Here is a 23,459-nt window from a genome sequence, read left to right as displayed (position 1 = left end):
GCCTTAGGCATGCTGCAAGGAGGCATGAGGACTGCAGATGTGACCAGGGCAATACATAGCAATGATCGTACTGTGAGACCTCGAAGACAGCGCTACATGGAGACAGGACGGACAGCTGATCGTCCTCACAGTGGCAGACCAAGTGTAACAACACCTGCACAGGATCAGTACATCCGAACATCACACCTGCGGGACAGGTACAGGATGGCAACAACAACTGCCCGAGTTACACGAGGAAAGCACAATCCCTCCATCAGTGCTCAGACTGTCCACAATAGGCTGAGAGAGGCTGTACTTGGGCTTCTAGGTCTGTTGTAAAGGCATGTCCTCACCAGACATCACCGGCAACAACATCGCCTATGGGCACAAACCCATCGTCGCTGGACCAGACATGACTGGCAAAAAGTGCTCTTCACTGACGAGTCGCGGTTTTGTCTCACCAAGGGTGAATAGCGTTTATCGTCGAAGGAATGAGCGTTACACTGAGGCCTGTACTCTGGAACGGGATTGATTTGGAGGTGGAGGGTCAGTCATGGTCTGTGGCGGTGTGTCATAGCATCATCGGACTGAGCTTGTTGTCATTGCAGGCAATCTCAACGCTGTGCGTTACAGGGAAGACATCCTCCTCCCTCATGTTGCACCCTTCCTGCAAGTTCATCCTGACATAACCCTCCAGTATGACAACACCACCAGCCATACTGCTCGTTCTGTGCAAGACAGGAATGTCAGTGTTCTGTCATGGCCAGGAAAGAGCCCGGATCTCAATCCCATTGAGCACGTCTGGGACCTGTTGGATCGGAGAGTGAGGGCTAGGGCCATTCCCCCCAGAAATGTCTGGGAACTTGCAGGTGCCTTGGTGGAAGAGTGGGGTAACATCTCACTGCAGTACTTAATGCAGCTGGTGGACACACAAGATACTGACTGTTACTTTAGATTTTGACTCCACCCCCTTTGTTCAGGGACACATTATTCCATTTCTGTTAGTCACATGTCTGTGGAACTTGTTCAGTTTGTCTCAGTTGTTGAATCTTGTTATGTCACACAAATATTTACACGTTAAGTTTGCTGAAAATAAACACAGTTGACGGTGAGAGAACGTTTATTTTTTTGATGAGGTTATATCCAATGCAAAAAACATCACATTTAAATGGAATTAATATTAATTCCCATATATTCCACTCACATATTCCACTCACATCCGTCATCATGAAGTGCTCATCATGAAGTGCTTTGAGAGACTAGTCAAGGACCAGATCACCTCCACCCTACCTGACACCCTAGACCCACTCCAATTTGCTTACCGCCCAAATAGGTCCACAGACGATGCAATCTCAACCACACAGCACACTGCCCTAACCCATCTGGACAAGAGGAATACCTATGTGAGAATGCTGTTCATCGACTACAGCTCGGCATTCAACACCATAGTACCCTCCAAGCTCGTCATCAAGCTCGAGACACTGGGTCTCGACCCCGCCCTGTGCAACTGGGTACTGGACTTCCTGACGGGCCACCCCCAGGTGGTGAGGGTAGGCAGCAACATCTCCTCCCCGCTGATCCTCAACACTGGGGCCCCACAAGGGTGCGTTCTGAGCCCTCTCCTGTACTCCCTGTTCACCCACGACTGCGTGGCCACGCACGCCTCCAACTCAATCATCAAGTTTGCGGACGACAACAGTGGTAGGCTTGATTACCAACAACGACGAGACGGCCTACAGGGAGGAGGTGAGGGCCCTCTGAGTGTGGTGTCAGGAAAATAACCTCACACTCAACGTCAACAAAACTAAGGAGATGATTGTGGACTTCAGGAAACAGCAGAGGGAACACCCCCCCCCCCATCCACATCGATTCAACAGTAGTGGAGAGGGTAGCAAGTTTTAAGTTCCTCGGCATACACATCACAGACAAACTGAATTGGTCCACTCACACAGACAGCATCGTGAGGAAGGCGCAGCAGCGCCTCTTCAACCTCAGGAGGCTGAAGAAATTCGGCTTGTCCCCAAAAGCACTCAAACTTCTACAGATGCACAATCGAGAGCATCCTGGCGGGCTGTATCACCGCCTGGTATGGAAACTGCACCGCCCTCAACCGTAAGGCTCTCCAGAGGGTAGTGAGGTCTGCACAACGCATCACCGGGGGCAAACTACCTGCCCTCCAGGACACCTACACCACCCGATGCTACAGGAAGGCCATAAAGATCATCAAGGACATCAACCACCCGAGCCACTGCCTGTTCACCCCGCTGTCATCCAGAAGGCGAGGTCAGTACAGGTGCATCAAAGCTGGGACCGAGAGACTGAAAAACAGCTTCTATCTCAAGGCCATCAGACTGTTAAACAGCCACCACTAACATTGAGTGGCTACTGCCAACACACTGTCAACGACACTGACTCTACTCCAGCCACTTTAATAATGGGAATTGATGGGAAATGATGTAAATATATCACTAGCCACTTTAAACAAGGCTACCTTATATAATGTTACTTACCCTACATTATTCATCTCATATGCATACGTAGATACTGTACTCTATATCATCGACTGCATCCTTATGTAATACATGTATCACTAGCCACTTTAACTATGCCACTTTGTTTACATACTCATCTCATATGTATATACACTGTACTCGATACCATCTACTGTATCTTGCCTATGCTCCTCTGTACCATCACTCATTCATATATCCTTATGTACATATTCTTTATGCCCTTACACTGTGTATAAGACAGTAGTTTTTTGGAATTGTTAGTTAGATTACTTGTTCGTTATTACTGCATTGTCGGAACTAGAAGCACAAGCATTTCGCTACACTCGCATTAACATCTGCTAACCATGTGTATGTGACAAATAAAATTTGATCTGATTTGATTTGATTTCCCGTGGAAAGTTTCTACCTCTGAATATTCCCCAAAATGTGCAACCCTATATGCCACACCTGTCAGGTGGATGGATTACCAAACCAATTTGTGCACAACATTTGAGACATACAGTTTTTGTACATATGGAAAAAATTGGGGATCTTTTATTTCAGCTCATGAAACCAACACTTTACTCGCGTTTATATTTTTGTTCAGTATAGCTAACTATCCATTTAATTTGCGCTCACACTAAAAAAACACAATTCCAACAACAGAATTATAGTCAGTGTACAAAACATTAGGAAAACATTCCTAATATTGAATTGCAGCCCCTTTTGCCCTCAAAACAGCCTCAATTCGTCGAGGCATGAACTCTACAAGGTGTTGAAAGCGTTCCACAGGGATGCTGCCCATGTTGACTCCAATTCTTCCCACAGTTGTGTCAAGTTGGCTGGATGTCCTTTGGGTGGTGGACCATTCTTGATACACATGGGAAACAGTTTATCGTTGCAGTTCTTGACACACTCTAACCGGTGCACCTGGCACTTAATACCACACCCAGTTCAAAGGCACTTAAATCTTTTGTCTTGCCCATTCACCCTTTGAATGGCACACATACACAATCCATGTCTCAATTGTCTCAAGGCTTAACAATCCTTCTTTAACCCGTCTCTCCCTATTCATCTACGCTGATTGAAGTGGATTTAACAAGTGAGATCAATAAGGGACCATATCTTTCACCTGGTCAGTCTGTCATGGAAATAGCAGGTGTTCCTTATGTTTTAAATACTCAGGGTATCTGAGAAATACTTGGAGTATTACAAATGTAGCTGCACACAATAACAAAGTCAATATCTGCATGTGAAGTAGATGGTTAGAATAAAATCACCTAAAACAAACTGCACTATCAATTTAGGAGTCTACAATCTCACCATGTTGAACCTGCAGATCGATGTGCCTCGCAGAGTGGAGTCTGACATTCGCAACGGCACCATGTAATGCACCCTGGACTGAAGAGGCAGACACAAAGGAGAAATGTGGTGGGCCCTCTTAAATTACACATTTCTAAAGGTATGAATATCACAGAAATATGATCAACGGTTTATCTGAGAGAAGAAAAGCTCTCGCATTAGGACATCGCCAGTATTGAAATATGACATGTATGATAGACGTTTTCACAATCTCCTTGAGCGTGGTTGATGACAAGCTACAGTGCCTTGCGAAAGTATTCGGCCCCCTTGAACTTTGTGACCTTTTGCCACATTTCAGGCTTCAAACATAAAGATATAAAACTGTATTTTTTTGTGAAGAATCAACAACAAGTGGGACACAATCATGAAGTGGAACGACATTTATTGGATATTTCAAACTCTTTTAACAAATCAAAAACTGAAAATTGGGCGTGCAAATATTTTTTTTTTATATCTTTATGTTTGAAGCCTGAAATGTGGCAAAAGGTCGCAAAGTTCAAGGGGGCCGAATACTTTCGCAAGGCACTGTATATTGAATACATTTCGTTGATCAAAGGGTCGTGAAACGTTCATATAGAAGTAAAGGGGAACCAATAGTATTGATTCAGGTAGGAAAAATAATAATAAAAATAATAATTTGGAGTTGTGAGGTTTTCATCCAACAGCGACAGTATAATAATATAAATCTATGTAATTGTAGTGATTTGGTAAAATGTAAGTTACTTTCTTCAGAAATTACTTGAGTAAGAATACAGCACACAGTAGCACATTAATACCCACCTATGGGGAGTGGGAGTGAGTCAGACATGAAACTGGGAAAGGGAATATACTTTCATTGCAGTGTCGTGTCTTTGGCTATGCCAGATTAAGTGATATGACATGCTATTCTATAAAATAATTTCTCCGTAATTAATATTACCTGATTGAGGTAATCATGTAAATGTAATTAACTAGAGAGTCGGGCACCACAAAATAATATTTATAGAGCTGTTATCTTCTGAAAAAAAACTCTTAAAGACCTAGTAATATTTTACATCAATAGCAGTCAATATTAATCGTCATCTTAACTTAAAAGAATTTACAACTTTCAGATATCTCCACGAGCCCTGGCTAACAATTTGAATCAGCAATACAAAATTGGGTTTAATTATTTATTTACTAAATACCCAACTAATCACACAAAATTACACATACACAATTAAATTGATTACAAATTACGTCAAAGGAAAACGTACCTAGCGGGCGGAACAGATATGACAGCTGGTTACACAAAAGAAAAGGGGCGGGATTGAGTGAAAGAGCGGGAAGACTGAGGAACAAAGTGCGAAGCTGTGCTATCGTAAATACAGTATCTTACGCATTCTAAATTACCGCCCATTTGGAAAAGGAAAATGCAATAAATATTTACTCTGAGCTGCGCTTCGGTAAGTTAGTGGTAGATGGAAGGCCGTGTTGCCCAACCGAGTCTATTGTCCCTTGAAGAATATCTCTGCTGGTAAATTGAATACGTTGTAGTAACGTCGTTGTGTGGTAGACAGGATACTGTCTGTCTGTTCCTTCCTAACCCTCGTTTGCAGCGGCTGTTGCTAACTCAACGGCTTGGAGGTATCACTTATGTAGTGAACAAGAGTTTAAAGTTCATACCATTCGCAACCAAAGCTCACATTGATGTTGGCTTCGTTCTGTAGTTATTATCTGAACCATTCTGACATCGGACCGTCGTCCTAACAGGATGTTATATTGTTGTCAAGGGCTTATATAGGAAGGGAGAGGAGGGCGTGTTTGAAAAGTTTTATAGCCCATGTCCCTTCACAGGGGCGGGCCACTGATTGAGCACAACCCTATCTTATGAAAACCCAAATTAAACATTTTAGAAGCTAAAATCACATTTCATCCCATCACGAATAATTTAATATTCAAACATTTAAATTGAACAGCAATTCCATGTGAATCTGATAAGTCTGATGTGTAGACTTTCCACTGTAGAGTTTATGTCATCTTATCATTCATGAGAATGTCTCAGATGACAACCGAACTGACATCATATTCATCAAGTACCACCGCATACGTTCAGTTGGTTGGATTACCAGAAAAAAGTTTATTTCCCCCCACCTTCTGATGTTCCCAGAATCTCTATGTTAACCAAGGGATTGCAAATGTAACATCAGTAGGGTAGAGAGAGGAAAAAGGGGGGAAGAGGTATTTATGACTGTCATAAACCTACCCCCCAGGCCAACGTCATGACAGCAGTAAGCAGGTTGATGCACATTACTGTTAACCAAATAATGGTTTTTGGAACAAAAACATCTGCAGAAACATTGTGTACCCTAGTCACCAAAATGATCAACATTAGCAAAATTGCTTCGGTAATGAGGGCAATGTCGGTAATTTTCAATATCATCCCAGCTATAGTTAGTGTTGTCTATCAAATTGTATAGGCTTATTAGCCTACTTTACACTCCTCTATCAACGGCCTGACTCGCAGAGAAGTTAGTTATTGAAGTTGTTGGGTCCCATTCTACATCCTGATATTACCAGGTTCTGACTACTGGTTATTAAGCAAGAAGATTAACAAAACCAAAGCATGGGTTGTGGTCCTACCTGAACCATGGACTTCTTACATGGTAATTTGGGTGAACTATGAATGTGTTTACATCCCCATTAGTGATAATTTCTCCTTTGCCAAGATAATCCATCCACCTGACAGGTGTGACAAATCAAGAAGCTGATTAAACAGCATGATCATTACACAACTGCATCTTGTGCTGGGGACAAAAGGTTTACTCTAAAATGTGAACTTTTGTCACAACACAATGCCACAGATGTTTCAAGCGTGCAATTGGCATGCCGACTGAAGGAATGTCCACCAGAGAAGCATGGAATTCAAATGAGGAGATGGACAGATGAGGGAGAAGAGAGAAAATCTCCATTTAGGAGAAATGAGTAGACCTGTACCACCAACGCGACGACCAAATGCTCTTGGACTAGGAGAGAAAACATGGTCAGATTAAGAAAGAGCAGCTGGACAGCAGTGTTCTCTGGGGTGATCCATGTCTCCATCAGGGTCAAAAAGTTAGGCTGAGATAAACTCAGCGTTCTTGACCACAGATAGCATTTGGAACTGCCTGCCAGAGACCCGGAAATACAGTGTATTCGGAAAGTATTCAGACCCCTTGACTTTATCCACTTCGTTACATTACAGCCTTATTCTAAAACCGATTTAAACATGTTTTTTTCATCATTAATCTGTACACAATAGCCCATAATGACAACAAGAAAAATAGGTTTAGAAATGTTAGAAAATGTATTTTAAAAAATACATTTTGAAGACCCTTCACTCAGCTCTTTGTTCAATCACCTTTGGCAGCAATTAAGCCTGGAGTCTTCTTAGGTATGACACTACAAGCTTGGCACACCTGTATTTAAGGGGTTTCTCCCATTCTTTCTCCCAGATCCTCTCAACAGAGGGCTTCGTCCTAAGCCCTATACTACATAGTCAGGTTTAAGGAGTTGGCGAGGTAACTTCGGTCAACTGTGGGTACAACTTCATCTGGAACCCAGATGTTGAATAGCATTTCAGGCAGATTTGTATCTTGTGCGCATGCTTTAAGTGAGAGAAATCTGAACGTACTACTAGAGCTTTGAAAAGTTGATGTAATTACACTTTCCTGTGGATATATACTCACATTCCTACCTGCAAAAGTACCAACCGCACCGACAACCAGAAAAGTACATTCAAATATATTTGTATCACCTTTCCTGATTGAAATGCTCATTTCTGCCCAACATTGAATTCAACGCAATGTTTCCAGGCAAGGTTCAACTCAGGATAACTGGTACAATGAAAGTGGCTCACCATTTAGCTAGGTATATTTCTATGGCAACAAATCCTTCAGAACTAACCTAATCTGAATTAGGTCCACAGAATTATACCTAGGAAGAGAGTGGCTTCTATGCAGGGACTTTGAATGTCGTTTGAGCTAGATAGCTAACAAGCTTGTGTGTGCAAAGCGGCATCATAAAACACATTACCTTTTTGTAGTTAATAAACCTAAACGTGAAAATGTGATAAATAGACCAATCATTCTTCACACAATGAGTGCTTATTTTGTCACAATCAGAAATTCGGCAAGCTATTATAATTTTACAACCAGAAAATGGCAGAGCTATTTCTGCATATTAAAACTTCAAGTAGCATTGAACAAGTTAATCCTTTCTTCTCTAGCTAATTAAACATCTCTCTCCTTATCTTCTGAATAATGCTTGTAACGTTCAGTACAGTAGCCAAGTGTTGCACGTTATACCGGTAATATCATGGTACCAAAACGTCATGAAACTTATGATAACATTTTAGAATACTGTAGTACCGTTTCGTATGATACTAACACATTTTTCAGCCCTATCGATCCAAAGAACCTGTGGGCGCCTGTTCAAAATGTTTATAAAGTCAGCTTTATATATTTTTTTTAATCTGTTTAATTTAAGCAACAGCCACTAGTCTCTTGTATGCGCAGGTCCAATACCCACTTCACTTTCAGGCACATATCACGTGGCAGCTGTAATCAGCCAGCCGCATCCCCTACCAGCCCCACTCATCTGCTTCTCTCTGTCTATTCCGGAGAAATGTTTATACATTGTATCATTTCATTGCCTGTTTTAACTATGAGCACAGACCAGTCAGAGTAAACTTTGTTCACTGTCATGCAGTCAACACCACTTTGTGACAGGCATGCTTGCAGCTTTATAACAAGGGAAACGACTTGTCTCTAGCCAAAACAGTTGTTTTTTTAAATGACCCATATTACGGGAGAAGCCTGTTTTTCTTTCTTTCTATGTTGATTCCCACGCATTTCATATAATTTCACAAACCATGTCGCGGGCAGTTTTAAACTAATCCCAGGTCACTAATTATTGGTCTGAAAACTAACAACGTTGTTCAGTCATGTTACCCACAGTTGAAGAAGTCAGAAGTCTACATACACCTTAGCCAAATACATTTAAACTCAGTTTTTCACAATTCCTGACATTTAGTCCTAGTAAACATTCCCTGTCTTTCGGTCAGTTAGGATCATCACTTTATTTTAAGAATGTTAAATGTCAGAATAATAGTAGAGAGAATGATTTATTTCAGCTTTCATTTCTTTCATCACATTCCCAGTGGGTCAGAAGTTTACATACACTCAATTAGTATTTGGTAGCATTGCCTTTAAATTGTTTAACTTGGGTCAAACATCATTTTGGGTAGCCTTCCACAAGCTTCCCACAATAAGTTGGGTGAATTTTGGCCCATTCCTCCTGACAGAGCTGGTGTAACTGAGTCAGGTTTGTAGGCGTCCTTACTCGCACACACGCATTTTCAGTTCTGCCGACATATTTTCTATAGGATTGAGGTCAGGGCTTTGTGATGGCCACTTCAATACCTTGAGTCAGGTTTGTAGGCGTCCTTACTCGCACACACGCATTTTCAGTTCTGCCGACATATTTTCTATAGGATTGAGGTCAGGGCTTTGTGATGGCCACTTCAATACCTTGACTTTGTTGTCCTTAAGCCATTTTGCCACAACTTTGGAAGACCCATTTGCGACCAAGCTTTAACTTCCTGACTGATGTCTTGAGATGTTGCTTCAATATACCCACATCATTTTCCTCCTTATGATGCCATCAATTCTGTGAAGTGCACCAGTCCCTCCTGCAGCAAAGCACCCACACAACATGATGCTGCCAGCCCCGTGCATCACGTTTGGGATGATGTTCTTTGGCTTGCAAGCCTCCACTTTTTCCTACAAAACATAACGATGGTCATTATGGCCAAACAGTTATATTGTTGTTTAATCAGACCAGGGGACATTTCTCCAAAAAAGCACGATCTTTGTCTCAATGTGTAATTGCAAACCATAGTCTGGCTTTTTTTATGGCGGTTTTGGAGCCGTGGCTTCTTCCTTGCTGAGTGGCCTTTCAGGTTATGTTGACATAGGACTCGTTATACAGTGGATACAGATACTTTTGTACCCGTTTCCTCCAGCATCTTCACATGGTCCTTTGCTGATGTTCTGGGATTGATTTGCACTTTTCGCACCAAAGTACTTCATCTCTAGGAGACAGATCGAGTCTCCTTCCTGAGCGGTATGACGGCTGCGTGGTCCCATTATGTTTATACTTACGTACGATTATTTGTACAGATGAACATGGGAGCAATTTCCAAACGCCTGAAGGTACCAAGTATGAACCAGACTTGTGGAGGTCTACAATTAATAAATCAGGTCTTGGCTGATTTATTTTGATTTTCCCATGATGTCAAGCAAAGAGGCACTGAGTTTGAAGGTAGGCCTTGAAATACATCCACAGGTACACCTCCTATTGACTCAAATGATGTCAATTAGCCTATCAGAAGCTTCTAAAGCCATGACATTTTCTGGAATTTTCCAAGCTGTTTAAAAGGTACAGTTAACTTGGTGTTTGTAAACTTCTGACCCACTGGAATTGTGATACAGTGAATTATAAGTGAAATAATCTGTCTGTAAACAATTGTTGGAAAAATTACTTGTGTCATGCCCAAATTAGATGTCCTAACCGACTTGCCAAAACTATAGTTTGTTAAAACCTCTTGAAGCTAGGGGGCACTATTTTTATGTTTGGAAAAATAACGTTCCCAAAGTAAACGGCCTATTTCTCATGACCAGATGCAAGAATATGCATATAATTGTTAGATTAGGATAGAAAACACTCTAAAGTTTCCAAAACTGTAAAAATATTGTCTGTGAGTATAACACAACTGATATTGCAGGCGAAAGCCTGAGGATAATCCAATCAGGAAGAGCCTCTTATTTTGAAACCCCTGTGTTCCTATACGTGCCTGTCCTCCATTTAACGGGATAACAACCAGATTCCTTTTTCTGTGGCTTCCCTAAGGTGTCAACAGTCTAGACATAGTTTCAGGCTTTTATTTTGAAAAATGAGCATGAAGGATCACATTGCGTAAGTAGAGAGGTGGGGGCTCTCAGAGTGAGATGGTGCGCAATTGAGTGAAGCGGCCATTGTTCCTCCCGCTGTTATGGAAAAAGCTACACACTCGGTTGATATATTATCGATTATATATTTTTACAAACTACCTAAGGAATGATTATAAAAAACGTTTTTTTACCTGTTTGACATGTTTCTGTGGACATTATGAAGACTATTTGGAATTTCCGAATATCTGTCTGCGTTGTCGTGACCTCTCTTTCCTGTGGATTTCTGAACATAATGCGACAAACAAACTGTGCTATGCTAGGCTATCAATAAACTTAAACGCTTGGATTGCTTACACTGTAAAGCATAATTTCAAAATCTGAGACGACAGGGTGATTAACAAAAGGCTAAGCTGCGTTTCAAAATATTGCACTTGTGATTTCATGATTTCAGCGGTTGCAGACGAAAATTATCCCGCTACAGGGATTGGTAGCGTCAAGAAGTTTACAAGAATTTCGTGGAGTGGTTGAAAAACGAGTTAATGACTCCAACACAAGTGTATGTAAACTTCTGACTTCAACTGTAGATAGCTAACAACCTGGTAACTTGACAGTAGGTTTCGGCAAATTTGATTGGCACAGGAAGAAAGGAAAAGGGTCTGCTACTCATGAAATGTGCTTCAAAAGGTAGGATTCATAGTAGAGGTTAATTAGGGACGATTTCATGTTGTTTTCAAAACAATCGGTAATCGGCATTTTTGGACGCCGATTATATTGCAATCCATGAGGAGACTGCGTGGCAGGCTGACCACCTGTTACGTGAGTGCAGGCAACAAGGAGCCATGGTAAGTTGCTAGCTAGCATTAAACGTATCTTAAATAATCACTAGTTAAACTTGCAATATCATCAACCATGTGTAGTTAACTAGCTTCAATCATTGCAAAAAGCTGCTGGCAAATGCAGGACAGTGCTGTTTGAATGAATGCTTACGAGCCTGCTGCTGCCTACCACAGCTCAGTCAGACTGCTCTATCAAATCATAGACTTAATTATAATAACACACAGAAATACAAGCCTTAGGGCATTAATATGGTCAAACCCGTAAACTATCATTTTGTAAACAAAATGTTTATTCTTTCAGTGAAATACGGAACCGTTCCGTATTTTATCGAACGGTTGTTAACACTAAGTCTAAATATTACTGTTACATTGCACAAGCTTCAATGTTATGTCATCATTACGTAAAATTCTGGCAAATTGATTGTGGTCATTGTTAGGAAGAAATAGTCTTCACACAGTTCGCAACGAGCCAGGCGGCCCAAAGTGCTGCACATACCGTGACTCTGCTTGCACTGAACGCAAGAAAAGTGACAATTTTCCTAGTTAATATTGCCTGCTAACATGAATTTATTTTAACTAAATATGCAGGTTTAAAAAATATACACAGCGAATGTGCTTTTGTTAAATCATCACCCGTTTGGCAATCTTGAAGTAGGCTGGGATTTGAGGATAAATGAACAGGCACCGCATTGATTGTATGCAACGCAGGACAAGCTAGTTAAATGTGTAGTTAACTAGTGATTATGTTAAGATTTATTGTTTTTTTTATAAGTTTAATGCTAGCTAGCAACTTACCTTAGCTCCTTGCTGCACTCGCATAACAGGTACTTAGCCTGCCACGCAGGCTCCTCGTGGAGTGCAACGTAATCGGCCATAATCGGCAACAAAGAATGCAGATTGCCAATAGTTATGAAAACCCTGACATTTTTTCACATTATAAGCGCAGCAATACATACATGGCAGTAAGCTATGAGTGCGAATGTTTCAAAATGCAATCAATTAGTGGGAGAAAAAAAAAACTGTCCTCGAAAGTGACGTAAAATGCAATTATGCATGTAATTCATTATTGGAAAAGGTGAATTTTTATGGTGAAAATGAACTTCCACAAACTTGAAACTCACACGGAGCCTACATATGCAAGTTAAACTCTACACCAGTTATACAATTTGTATATGTGTGAAATTAGTTTTGATTTAGAATGGACCATTATATCATGCACCTGTCTCAAAACAGGACCATGGGGGGAAAAAATATGTCATCTATGCACTTAAATAGCAAATGGAGGGCACTTTTCCTGTGGTTCATTTTCATGCCGGCCAGGTAGGCTATGTTCCTGTGTTAAAATGAGCAATGTGCATAAAATTAGAAAAGTTGATTAATAAAATGTAATAGGCCTAGCCTATAGAAAGCGTATGGGATCCTCCTCTTTTTAATAGAGGCCATCAAAACTCACACAATTGCATAGCCTATAGAAATGTTGCACAACATGAGCTCATGGAACTCATGAGGTTTTTGAATAGATTTTTGATACATTTGCATTGATGTCAGAGTGATGAGAGACAATAGAGTGCTGAGTAACAGGCAGTTAGCAAGTTTGGTCGGCTACTAACTACCGTAGAAGCCTAATTACTGTGACTAAACGGTTACGTGGAATTGGACTGCAGTCATGACTCGTGACCGTCAGTTTGGTGATAATACGGTCACCGTAATAGCCAAGAGCATTGTGTTATGTGTGTGTTTATGAGAGTGAGAGAAACAGCATGAGTGCGTGAGGAAGGGAGTGCGTGTGTGTGTCCTTGTTAACTGAAGAGTAAAGAAGGTTTCATGGAGTATTTTCCCCTTACTGACACAATGACATGCAGATATATATATATAAATAAATAAATCACAGGAGGTTGGTGGCACCTTAATTGGGGAGGACGGGCTCGTGGTAATGACTGGAGCGGAATTAGTGGAATGGTATCGAACACATGGTTTCTGTCTGTGTGATGAAATTCCATTTGCGCCTTGCCAGCCATTATTATGAGCTGTCCTCCCCTCAGCAACCTCCACTGATGTACGGTGCATTCATTAAGTATTCAGACCGCTTGACTTTTTCAAAATGTTGTTATGTTACACCCTTACTCTAAAATTGATTAACTAGATTTCCCCCCCTTATAAATCTACACAGGATAGAACATAATGAAAAAGCAAAAACAAGATTAGATATTTTTTCACATTTATTGAACATCTTAAAACTGAAATAGTTCACTTACATAAGTATTCAGACCCTTTACTGAGTATTTTGTTTCAGCACCTGTGGCAGTGATTACAGCCTCAAGTCTTCTTGAGTATGACTCTACAAGCTTGGTACACCTGTATTTGGAGAGCTTCTCCCATTCTTTTCTGCAGATCCTCTCAAGCCCTTTCAGGTTGGATGGTCTCTGCACAGCTATTTTCAAGTCTCTCCAGGGATGTTCTATCAGGTTCAAGTCCTGGCTCTGGCTGGGCAACTCAAGCACATTGAGACTTGTCCCAAAGCCACGACTGCATTGTCTTGGCTGTGTGCATAGGGTCATTGTCCTGTTGGAAGGTGAACCTTTGCCCCAGTCCGAGGTCCTGAGGGCTCTGGAGCAGGTTTTCATCAAGGATCTATGTACTTTGCCTCGATCCCGACAACTCTTCCAATCCCTGCCGTTGAAAAACATCCCAACAACATGATGCTGAATCCACCACGCATCACAGTAGGGATGGTGCCAGGTTTCCTCCAGAAGTGAAGCTTGGCATACAGGCCAAAGGGTTCCATCTTGGTTTCATCAGACCAGAGAAACTTGTTATTCATGGTCAGAGTCTTTCGGTGCCTTTTGGGTAACTCCAAGCGGGCTGTCATGTGCCTTTTACTGAGTGGCTTCCATCTGGCCATTCTACCGTAAAGGCCTGATTGGTGGAGATGCAGCATAGATTGTTCTCCCATCTCCACTGGAAGGTTCTCCTATCTCCACTGAGGAACTCTATCAGAGTGACCATCAGGTTCTTTGTCACCTCCCTGATCAAGGCCCTTCTCCCCCGATTGCTCAGTTTGGCCGGGAGACCAGCTCTAGGAAGAGTCTTGGTGGTTCCAAACTTCTTCCACCTAAGAATGATGGAGGCCACTGTGTTCTTAGGGACCTTCAATGCTGCAGGAATGTTTTGGTATCCTTCCCCAGATCTGTGCCTAGACACAATCCTGTCTTGGAGCTCTACAGACAATTCCCTCAACCTCATGGCTTGGTTTTTGGCCTGACATGCAATGTCAACTGTGGGCCTTATCTAGACAGGTGTGTGCCTTGCCAAATCATGTCCAATCCATTGAATTTACCCCAGGTGGATTCCAATCAAGTTGTAGAAACATCTTAAGGATGATCAATGGGAACAGGATGCATCGGAGCTCAATTTCAAGTCTCATAGCAAAGGGTCTATATATTTATGTAAGTATGGTACTATATATATATATATTTTTTTTTTTTTAAGTATTTGCTTTGTCAATATGGGGTATTGTGTAGATTGAGGATAAAAATAACAAATTGTGTAAAAAGTGAAGGGGTCTGAACACTTTCCAAATGCCGTCTTTGGGGTGCTTATCAATGCACTAGCACCTTTTCCCCATTCTTATCACTTCTTTTTATCTGTGGAAAAGCTTGTTGTGTTGTGGCCATAGACATAAAATCCATAGAAGGGTTTTGGAACCTCTAACCCGGGCAATTTGAAAATAAATGAACATTTACAAGGAACAGAAACGGAACAAAAGTGATCATCTGTTCTGGAACAGTATGGAAGACAGGAAGAGGCGAAGCGAGAGGTTTCACTCTCGCCAAAATCTGTCCAATGCGTTTCTCTGGGCTTATTTTGGGCCTTAGCTTGTCGACTGCCTTGGAACGACACCCAATGTTAGAGCGGAAATATAAACATCTGGTCATTATATACATCTCTGATTGTGTTTTCTGTTGGTCACGTCATTTAACTGTTTGGGAAAAAATTTAACTGTTTGTTGACCTGTTAAATGAGGGTCAGTTAGTCGGCAGCAAAATTAACTGAAATTTGCATCCCTACGTCATTATTATGTCCCTTAACCCAACCATCCCTCCCCTAATTGGAGTAAAATAATGGGCAAAAATATTTAAGCTTTCACTTCCAGCTTATACATACATTTCAAGGGCAACATATTTTTCATTAGTTATATTTTGTTTGTTTTTAGTCTCAGCATTCTGCTACACTCCTCAACCCCTCCCATCTATCTCTGAAGACCATCCAGTTTTGATTCCTAGCTGCCATATTTTTCCACTGTGCTGTTTCACAAAAGTGCTGAACCTTTCTGCTCTTATAGTTTCTAAAGAATATAATTTAAAGATAAATACCTTTGCTAGGAGTATTATTAATCACCCAGCAGTGCTATTTGTAGAGTTAATTCAAGGTAAATGTTGCATTGTTTTCAGCATTTCATGAACCTGCAACCAAAAATAAGCTTCATATGGACAGTACCAAAACAAGTGATCTAATGATTCTGTCCATATAAACTCAGCAAACAAAGAAACATCCCCTTTTCAGAACCCTGGCCTTCAAAGATAATTTAGATTTAGATTTAGATTTTCAAATTAACTTCACAGATCTTCTGTTTCCCAAGCTTGCTCAATGAACCATAAACAATTAATGCACCTGTGGAACGGTCGTTAAGACACTAACAGCTTACAGACGGTAGGCAATTAAGGTCACAGTTATGAAAAAAGTTCGGACACTAGAGGCCTTTTTACTGACTCTGAAAAACACCAAAAGAAAGATGCCCAGGGTCCCTGCTCATCTGCGTGAACGTGCCTTAGGCATGCTGCAAGGAGGCATGAGAACTGCAGATGTGACCAGGGCAATCAATTGCAATGTCCGAAATGTGAGAAGCCAAAGACAGCGCTACAGGGAGACAGGATGGACAGCTGACCGTCCTCGCAGTAGCAGACCATGTGTAACAACACCTGCACAGGATCGGTACATCCAAAACATCACACAACCGGGACAGGTACAGGATGGCAACAACAACTGCCCAAGCTACACCTGGAACCAACAATCCCTCCATCAGAGCTCAGACTAGAGGTCGACCGATTAATCGGAATGGCCGATTAATTAGGGCCGATTTCAAGTTTTCATAACAATCGGAAATTGGTATTTTTGGGCACCAATTATTTAATTTTTTTTATACCTTTATTTAACTAGGCAAGTCAGTTAATAAGAACACATTCTTATTTTCAATGACAGCCTAGGGACGGTGGGTTAAATGCCTTGTTCAGGGGCAGAACGACAGATTTTCACATTGTCAGCTCGGGGGATCCAATCTTGCAACCTTACAGTTAACTAGTCCAACACTCTAACCACCTGCCTCTCATTGCACACAAAGGTAAGTTGCTAGCTAGAATTAAACTTATCTTATAAAAACAATCAATCATTATCACTAGTTGTAATTACACATGGTTGATGATATTACTAGATTATCTAGCGTTGCATATAATCGATGCAACGCTGGGGGATGATTTAACAAAAGCGCATTTGCGAGAAAAAAAAACAATCGTTGGACGACTGTACCTAACCATAAACACCAATGCCTTTCTTAAAATCAATACACAGAAGTATATATATATATATATATATATTTTTTTTTATATACCTGCATATTTAGCTAAAATAAATCCAGGTTAGCAAGCAATATTAACCAGGCGAAATTCTGTCATTTCTCTTGCGTTCATTGCACGCAGAGTCAGGGTATATGCAACAGTTTGGGCAGCCTGGCTCATTGTAAACTAATTTGCCAGAAATGTACATAATTATGACATAAAATTGAAGGAAGTGCAATGTAACAGCAATATTTAGACTTAGGGATGCAGCCAGTTAGATAAAACACCGAACGGTTCCGTATTTCACTGAAATAATAAACGTTTTGTTTTCGAAATGATAGTTTCCGGATTCTACCATATTAATGACCAAAGGCTCGTATTTCTGCATGTTATGTTATAATTAAGTCTTTGATTTGATAGAGCAGTCTGACTGAGCGATGGAAGGCAGCAGCAGGCTCGTAAGCATTCATTCAAACAGCCCTTTCGTGCGTTTTGCCAGCAGCTCTTCGCAAGCACAGCGCTGTTTATGACTTCAAGCCCATCAGCCTAATGGCTGGTGTAACCGATGTGAAAGGGCTAGTTAGCGGGGTGCGCACAAATAGCGTTTCAAACGTCACTCGCTCTGAGACTTGGAGTAGTTATTCCCCTTGTTCTGCAAGGGCCGCGGCTTTTGTGGAGCGATGGGTAACGCTGCTTCGAGTGTGGCTGTTGTCAATGTGTTCCTGGGTCGAGCCCAGGTAGGGGCGAGGAGAGGGATGGAAGCTATACTGTTACACTGGCAATACTATAGGGCCTATAAGAACATCCAATAGTCAAAGGTATATGAAATACAAATGGTATAGAGAGAAATAGTCCTATAAATACTATATTAACTACAACCTAAAACCTCTTACCTTGGAATATTGAAGTCTCATGTTAAAAGGAACCACCAACTTCCATATGTTCTCATGTTCTGAGCAAGGAACTCAAACGTTAGCTTTTTTACATGGCACATACTGCACTTTTACTTCCAACACTTTGTTTTTGCATTATTTAAACCAAATTGAATGTTGCTTTATTTATTTGAGGCTAACTTGATTGTTATTGATGTATTATTTTAAGTTAAAATAAGTCTTCATTCAGTCGCGGTTTTGTCTAACCATGGGTGATGGTCAGATGAGCGTTTATCTTCGAAGGAATGAGAGTTCCACCGAGGCATGTACTCTGGAGTGGGATCGATTTGGAGATGGACGGTCAGTCATGGTCTGTGGCGGTGTGTCACAGCATCATCGGACTACCTGCAATGACAACAAGCTCAATCTCAACGCTGTGCGTTACAGGGAAGACATCCTCCTCCCTCATGTGGTACCCTTCCTGCAGGCTAATCCTGACATGACCCTCCAGCATGACAATGCCACCAGCCATACTGCTTGTCCTGTGCGTGATTTCCTGCAAGACAGGAATGTCAGTGTTCTGCCATGGCCAGCAAAGAGCCCGGATCTCAAGCCCATTGAGCATGCCTGGGACCTCTTGGATCAGAGGGTGAGGGCTAGGGCTAGGGCTATTTCCCACAGAAATGTCCGGGAACTTGCAGGTGCCTTGGTGGAAGAGTGGGGTAACATCTCACTGCAAGAACTGGCAAATCTGGTGAGGTCCATGAGATGTATGCAGTACTTAATTAACTTCTTAGGGCTGCAATCCCGTTAACGGGATTGATATGACAAGAGCCAGTGAAAGTGCAGAGCACCAAATTCAAACAGAAATCTCATTATTAAAATTCCTCAAACATACATGTATCTTATACCATTTAAAGGTAATATTGTTGTTAATCCCACCAATGTGTCCGATTTCAAATAGGTTTAACAGTGAAAGCACCACAGCGAAAGCACCACAAACGATTATGTTAAGTCACCACCAAAACACAGCCATTTTTCCAGCCAAAGAGAGGAGTCACAAAAAGCACAAATAGAGATAATGAATCACTAACCTTTGATGATCTTCATCAGTTGACACTCATAGGACTTCATGTTACACAATACATACATGTTTTGTTCGATAAAGTGCATATTTATATTTTATATAAATCTCAGTATACATTGGCGTGTTACGTTCACTAGTTCCAAAAACATCCGGTGATTTTGCAGAGAGCCACATCATTTTACAGAAAAACTCATTATAAATGTCGATGACATTACAATTGTTAGACATGGAAATATAGATGCACTTCTCCTTAATGCAACAGCTGTGTCAGATTTCAAAAAAGCTTTACGGAAAAAGAAACCATGCAATAATCTGAGTACAGCTTTCAGACAACAAAGCAGCCAAAAAGATATCCGCCATATTGGGTAGTCAACATTAGTCAAATAATAGCATTATCAATATTGACTTCGTCAGAATGCACTCCGAGGAATCCCAGTTCCACATTAAATGTTTGTTTTAGTTGGATAATGTCCATCATTTATGTCCAAAGAGCTACTTTTGTTAGCACGTTTGGTAAACAAATCCAAAGTCATAAAGCGCGTTCCCTAGTTTTCCCTGCCATATGAGTTCTGTTATACTCACAGACATCATTCAAACAGTTTTAGAAATTTCAGAGTGTTTTCTATCCAATAATAATAATAATAATAATAGTATGCATATATTAGCAACTGGGACTGAGGAGCAGGCTGTTTACTTTGGGCACCTTTCATCCAAGCTACTCAATACTGCCCCTGCAGCCATAACAAGTTAATGCAGCTGGTGGCCATACCAGATACAGACTGTTACTTTTCATTTTGACCCCCCCCCCCTTTGTTCAGGGACACATTATTCCATTTCTGTTAGTCACATGTCTGTGGAACTTCTTCAGGTTGTGTGTCAGTTGTTGAATCTTTTTATGTTCAGACAAATATTTACACATTAAGTTATCTGAAAATAAACACAGTTGACAGTGAGAGGACTTTTCTTTTTTTGCTGAGTTTATAACATTCTATTGGTTGCAAGAATTTTGCATAATAATTTTAAATGAAAAACTAAGTTTTGAATCCAGCGCTGTTTTGGGTATCACTTCATAAACCATGTGCCATGGAATCGGTACATCGAAAATCTCCTCCCAACTATTTTTCAGCCTGTATGGCGCAGCTGTCAATTTTGGGGTCCTTAAATGAAACTAGTATACAATACCGCTCAAAAGTGTGGGGTCACTTAGAAATGTCCTTGTTCTTGAAAGAAAAGCACACTTTTTTCCATTAAAAACACTACAGTGTAGACATTGTTAATGTTGTAAATGACTATTGTAGCTAGAAAAGGTCGATTTTTTTGAGAATATCTACATAGGCGTACAGAGGCCCATAATCAGCAACCATCACTCCTGGCTTTCAATGGCATGTTGTGTTAGACGATCCAAGTTTATAATTTTAAGGCTAAATGATCATTAGAAAACCCTTTTGCAACTTTCTTCTGAAACGCGTCAGTCTATTCTTGTTCTGAGAAATGAAGGCTATTCTATGTGAGAAATTGACAAGAAACTGAAGATCTCGTACAACGCTGTGTACTATTCCCTTCACAGAACAGCGCAAACTGGCACTAACCAGAATAGAAAGAGGAGTGGGAGGCCCTGGTGCACAACTGAACAAGAGGACAAGTACATTAGAGTGTCTAGTTTGAGAAACAAATGCCTCACAAGTCCTCAAATGGCAGCTTCATTAAATAGCACCCGCAAAACACCAGTCTCAACCAGAGGTCGACTGATTTTGATTTTAACGCCGATACCGATTATTGGAGGACCAAAAAAGCCAATACCAATTAATCGGGCGATTTATATATATTTTTTCTAATAATGACAATTACAACAATACTGAATGAACACTTATTTTAACTTAATATAATACATTAATAAAATCAATTTAGCCTCAAATAAATAATGAAACATGTTCAATTTGGTTTAAATACTGCAAAAACAAAGTGTTGGAGAAGAAAGTAAAAGTGCATAATGTGCTATGTAAGAAAGCTAACGTTTCAGTTCCTTGCTCAGAACATGAGAACATATGAAAGCTGGTGGTTCCTTTTAACATGAGTCTTCAATATTCCCAGATAAGAAGTTTTAGGTTGTAGTTATTATAGGAATTATAGGACTATTTCTCTCTATACCATTTGTATTTCATTAACCTTTGACTATTGGATGTTCTTATAGGCACTTTAGTATTGCCAGTGTAACAGTATAGCTTCCGTCCCTCTCCTCGCTCCTCCCTGGGCTCAAACCAGCAACACAACAACAGCCACCATCGAAGCAGAGTTACCAATGCAGAGCAAGGAGAACAACTACTAGAAGACTCAGAGTGAGTGACGTTTGAAACACTATTAGCACGAGCTAACAAGCTAGCCATTTCACTTCGGATACACCAGCCTCATCTCGGGAGTTGATAGGCTTGAAGTCAGAAACAGCGCAATGCTTGACACACAACGAAGAGCTGGACTGTATTGGTGAAATATATGAATCATGCATTGAACAGCATCCATCTATTCTGCCAACAACACCTTACTGTACATTTGTATTTAAAATGTAACCTTTCTTTACCTAGGTAAGTTAGTTAAGAACTAATTCTTATTTTCAATGATAGCCTAAGAAGTGTGTTAACTGCCTTGTTCAGGGGCAGAACGACAGATTTGTACCTTGTCAGCTTGGGGATTCCGGTCCAGCAACACTTCGGTTACTGGCCCAACGCTCTAATCACCTGCCGCACATCATGGATTTTTTGTCAAATATTATTTATTTTTAAAAGCTCTTATAAAGTTGGTTTTGTAGCATAAACTGGGAATTTGATACTATTGACTGACATGAGTGTCTTAATATACTCAAAGCAGTTAACGCTGTCAGTTCCACTTTAACTCGTGGAGTTGAGGTTAATCAGCAAAGCAACACAGTTTGACAAGTAAGCAACTAACTAGCTAAATAAATAGTTAAAGATAGCTTTCTTGATCTACAGAAAACTAAACTAACGTTACTTGCCTCTGTCTATGGTCTTTTTACAACAATAACTGGCGATTTGGCTAGCTACGGTATTAGATACCTTTACAGTTACGGCAGCTAACTAACTAGCCTACATCTAAAGATAACGTTTGCTACGTGAGCAGACTGATTTTTCTGAAGGCGACTTGAAGAACAGTGCCATTATATATAATAACTGCAACTTACATTAATCTTCTTGCCATGGTTGTAGCCTCGTGTTTTGATAAATAAACTGGCTGTGTGTGTTATATTTTCAAGGACTTCCTAAAAGCTTCTCTACAGCGACAATAAAAAAGTACTTCCGGGTCACGTAATATCGAAAATGTTCAAAGTAAAAGTCACCAATTTAAAAGTAGAAAAGTTTAATTAATCGGTATTTATTCATGATCTATACAGTACACCTACTCATTCAAGAGTTTCTTTATTTTACTATTTTCTACATTGAAGATTAATCGTGAAGAAGTCAACACTATGAAATAATACATATGGAATCATGTAGTAACCAAAAAAATGCTAAACAAATCCAAATATATGTTATATTTGAGATTCTTCAAAGTAGCCACTCTTACATTGATGATAGCTTTGTACAAGCATGGCAGTCTATCAACCAGCTTCATGAGGTGGTAACCTGGAATGCATTTCAGTTAACAGGTGTGCCATGTTAAAAGTTAATGTGTGGAATTTCTTTCCTTCTTAATATGCTTAAGCCAATCAATTGTGTTGTGACAAGGTAGGGGTGGTATAAATAAGATAGCACTATTTGGTAAAAGTCCATATTATAGCAAGAACAGCTCAAATAAGCAAAGAGAAACAACAGTCCATCATAACTTTAAGTCAATGGCAGAAAATGTCTAAAACTTTGAAAGTTTCTTCAAGTGCTGTCACAAAAACCATCAAGCGCTATGATGAAACTGGCTCTCATGAGGACCACCACAGGAAAGGAAGACCCAGAGTTACCTCTGCCGCAGAGGATAAATTCATTTGAGTTACCATCCTCAGAAATTGCAGCCCAAATAAATGCTTCACAGAGTTCAAGTAACAGACACATCTTAAAATCAACTGTTCAGAGGAGACTGCATGAATCTGGTCTTCATGGTCGAACTGCTGCAAAGAAACCACTACTAAAGGACACCAAAAAGAAGATACTTTCTTGGGCCAAGAAACACAAGCAATGGACATTAGACTGGTATTAATCTGCCCTTTGGTCTGATTTGAGATTTTTGGGTCCAACCGCCGTGTCTTTGTGAGATGCAGAGTAGGTG

The 23,459-nt window shown here is 40.6% G+C and overlaps 1 protein-coding gene across 1 annotated transcript in view; it reads right to left on the bottom strand.

The window, feature by feature from the left end:
* The window catches only part of mrpl23 (mitochondrial ribosomal protein L23), a 144,602-nt gene extending 122,082 nt beyond the window's left edge, over positions 1 to 22,520 (bottom strand). The window contains exon 1 of the mRNA XM_020456135.2: positions 22,384 to 22,520. Within this exon, the coding sequence (XP_020311724.1) occupies positions 22,384 to 22,400 (17 nt within the window). The 5' untranslated portion in view covers positions 22,401 to 22,520. The remainder of the gene's footprint in view (positions 1 to 22,383) is intronic.
* Positions 22,521 to 23,459: the final 939 nt, after the last annotated feature.

This window comes from Oncorhynchus kisutch, linkage group LG22, assembly GCF_002021735.2.
Source record: "Oncorhynchus kisutch isolate 150728-3 linkage group LG22, Okis_V2, whole genome shotgun sequence".
Lineage (NCBI taxonomy): Eukaryota > Metazoa > Chordata > Actinopteri > Salmoniformes > Salmonidae > Oncorhynchus > Oncorhynchus kisutch.
Note: the sequence above shows the minus strand (reverse complement) of the source record. Positions and strands in the feature narration are given on the sequence as shown.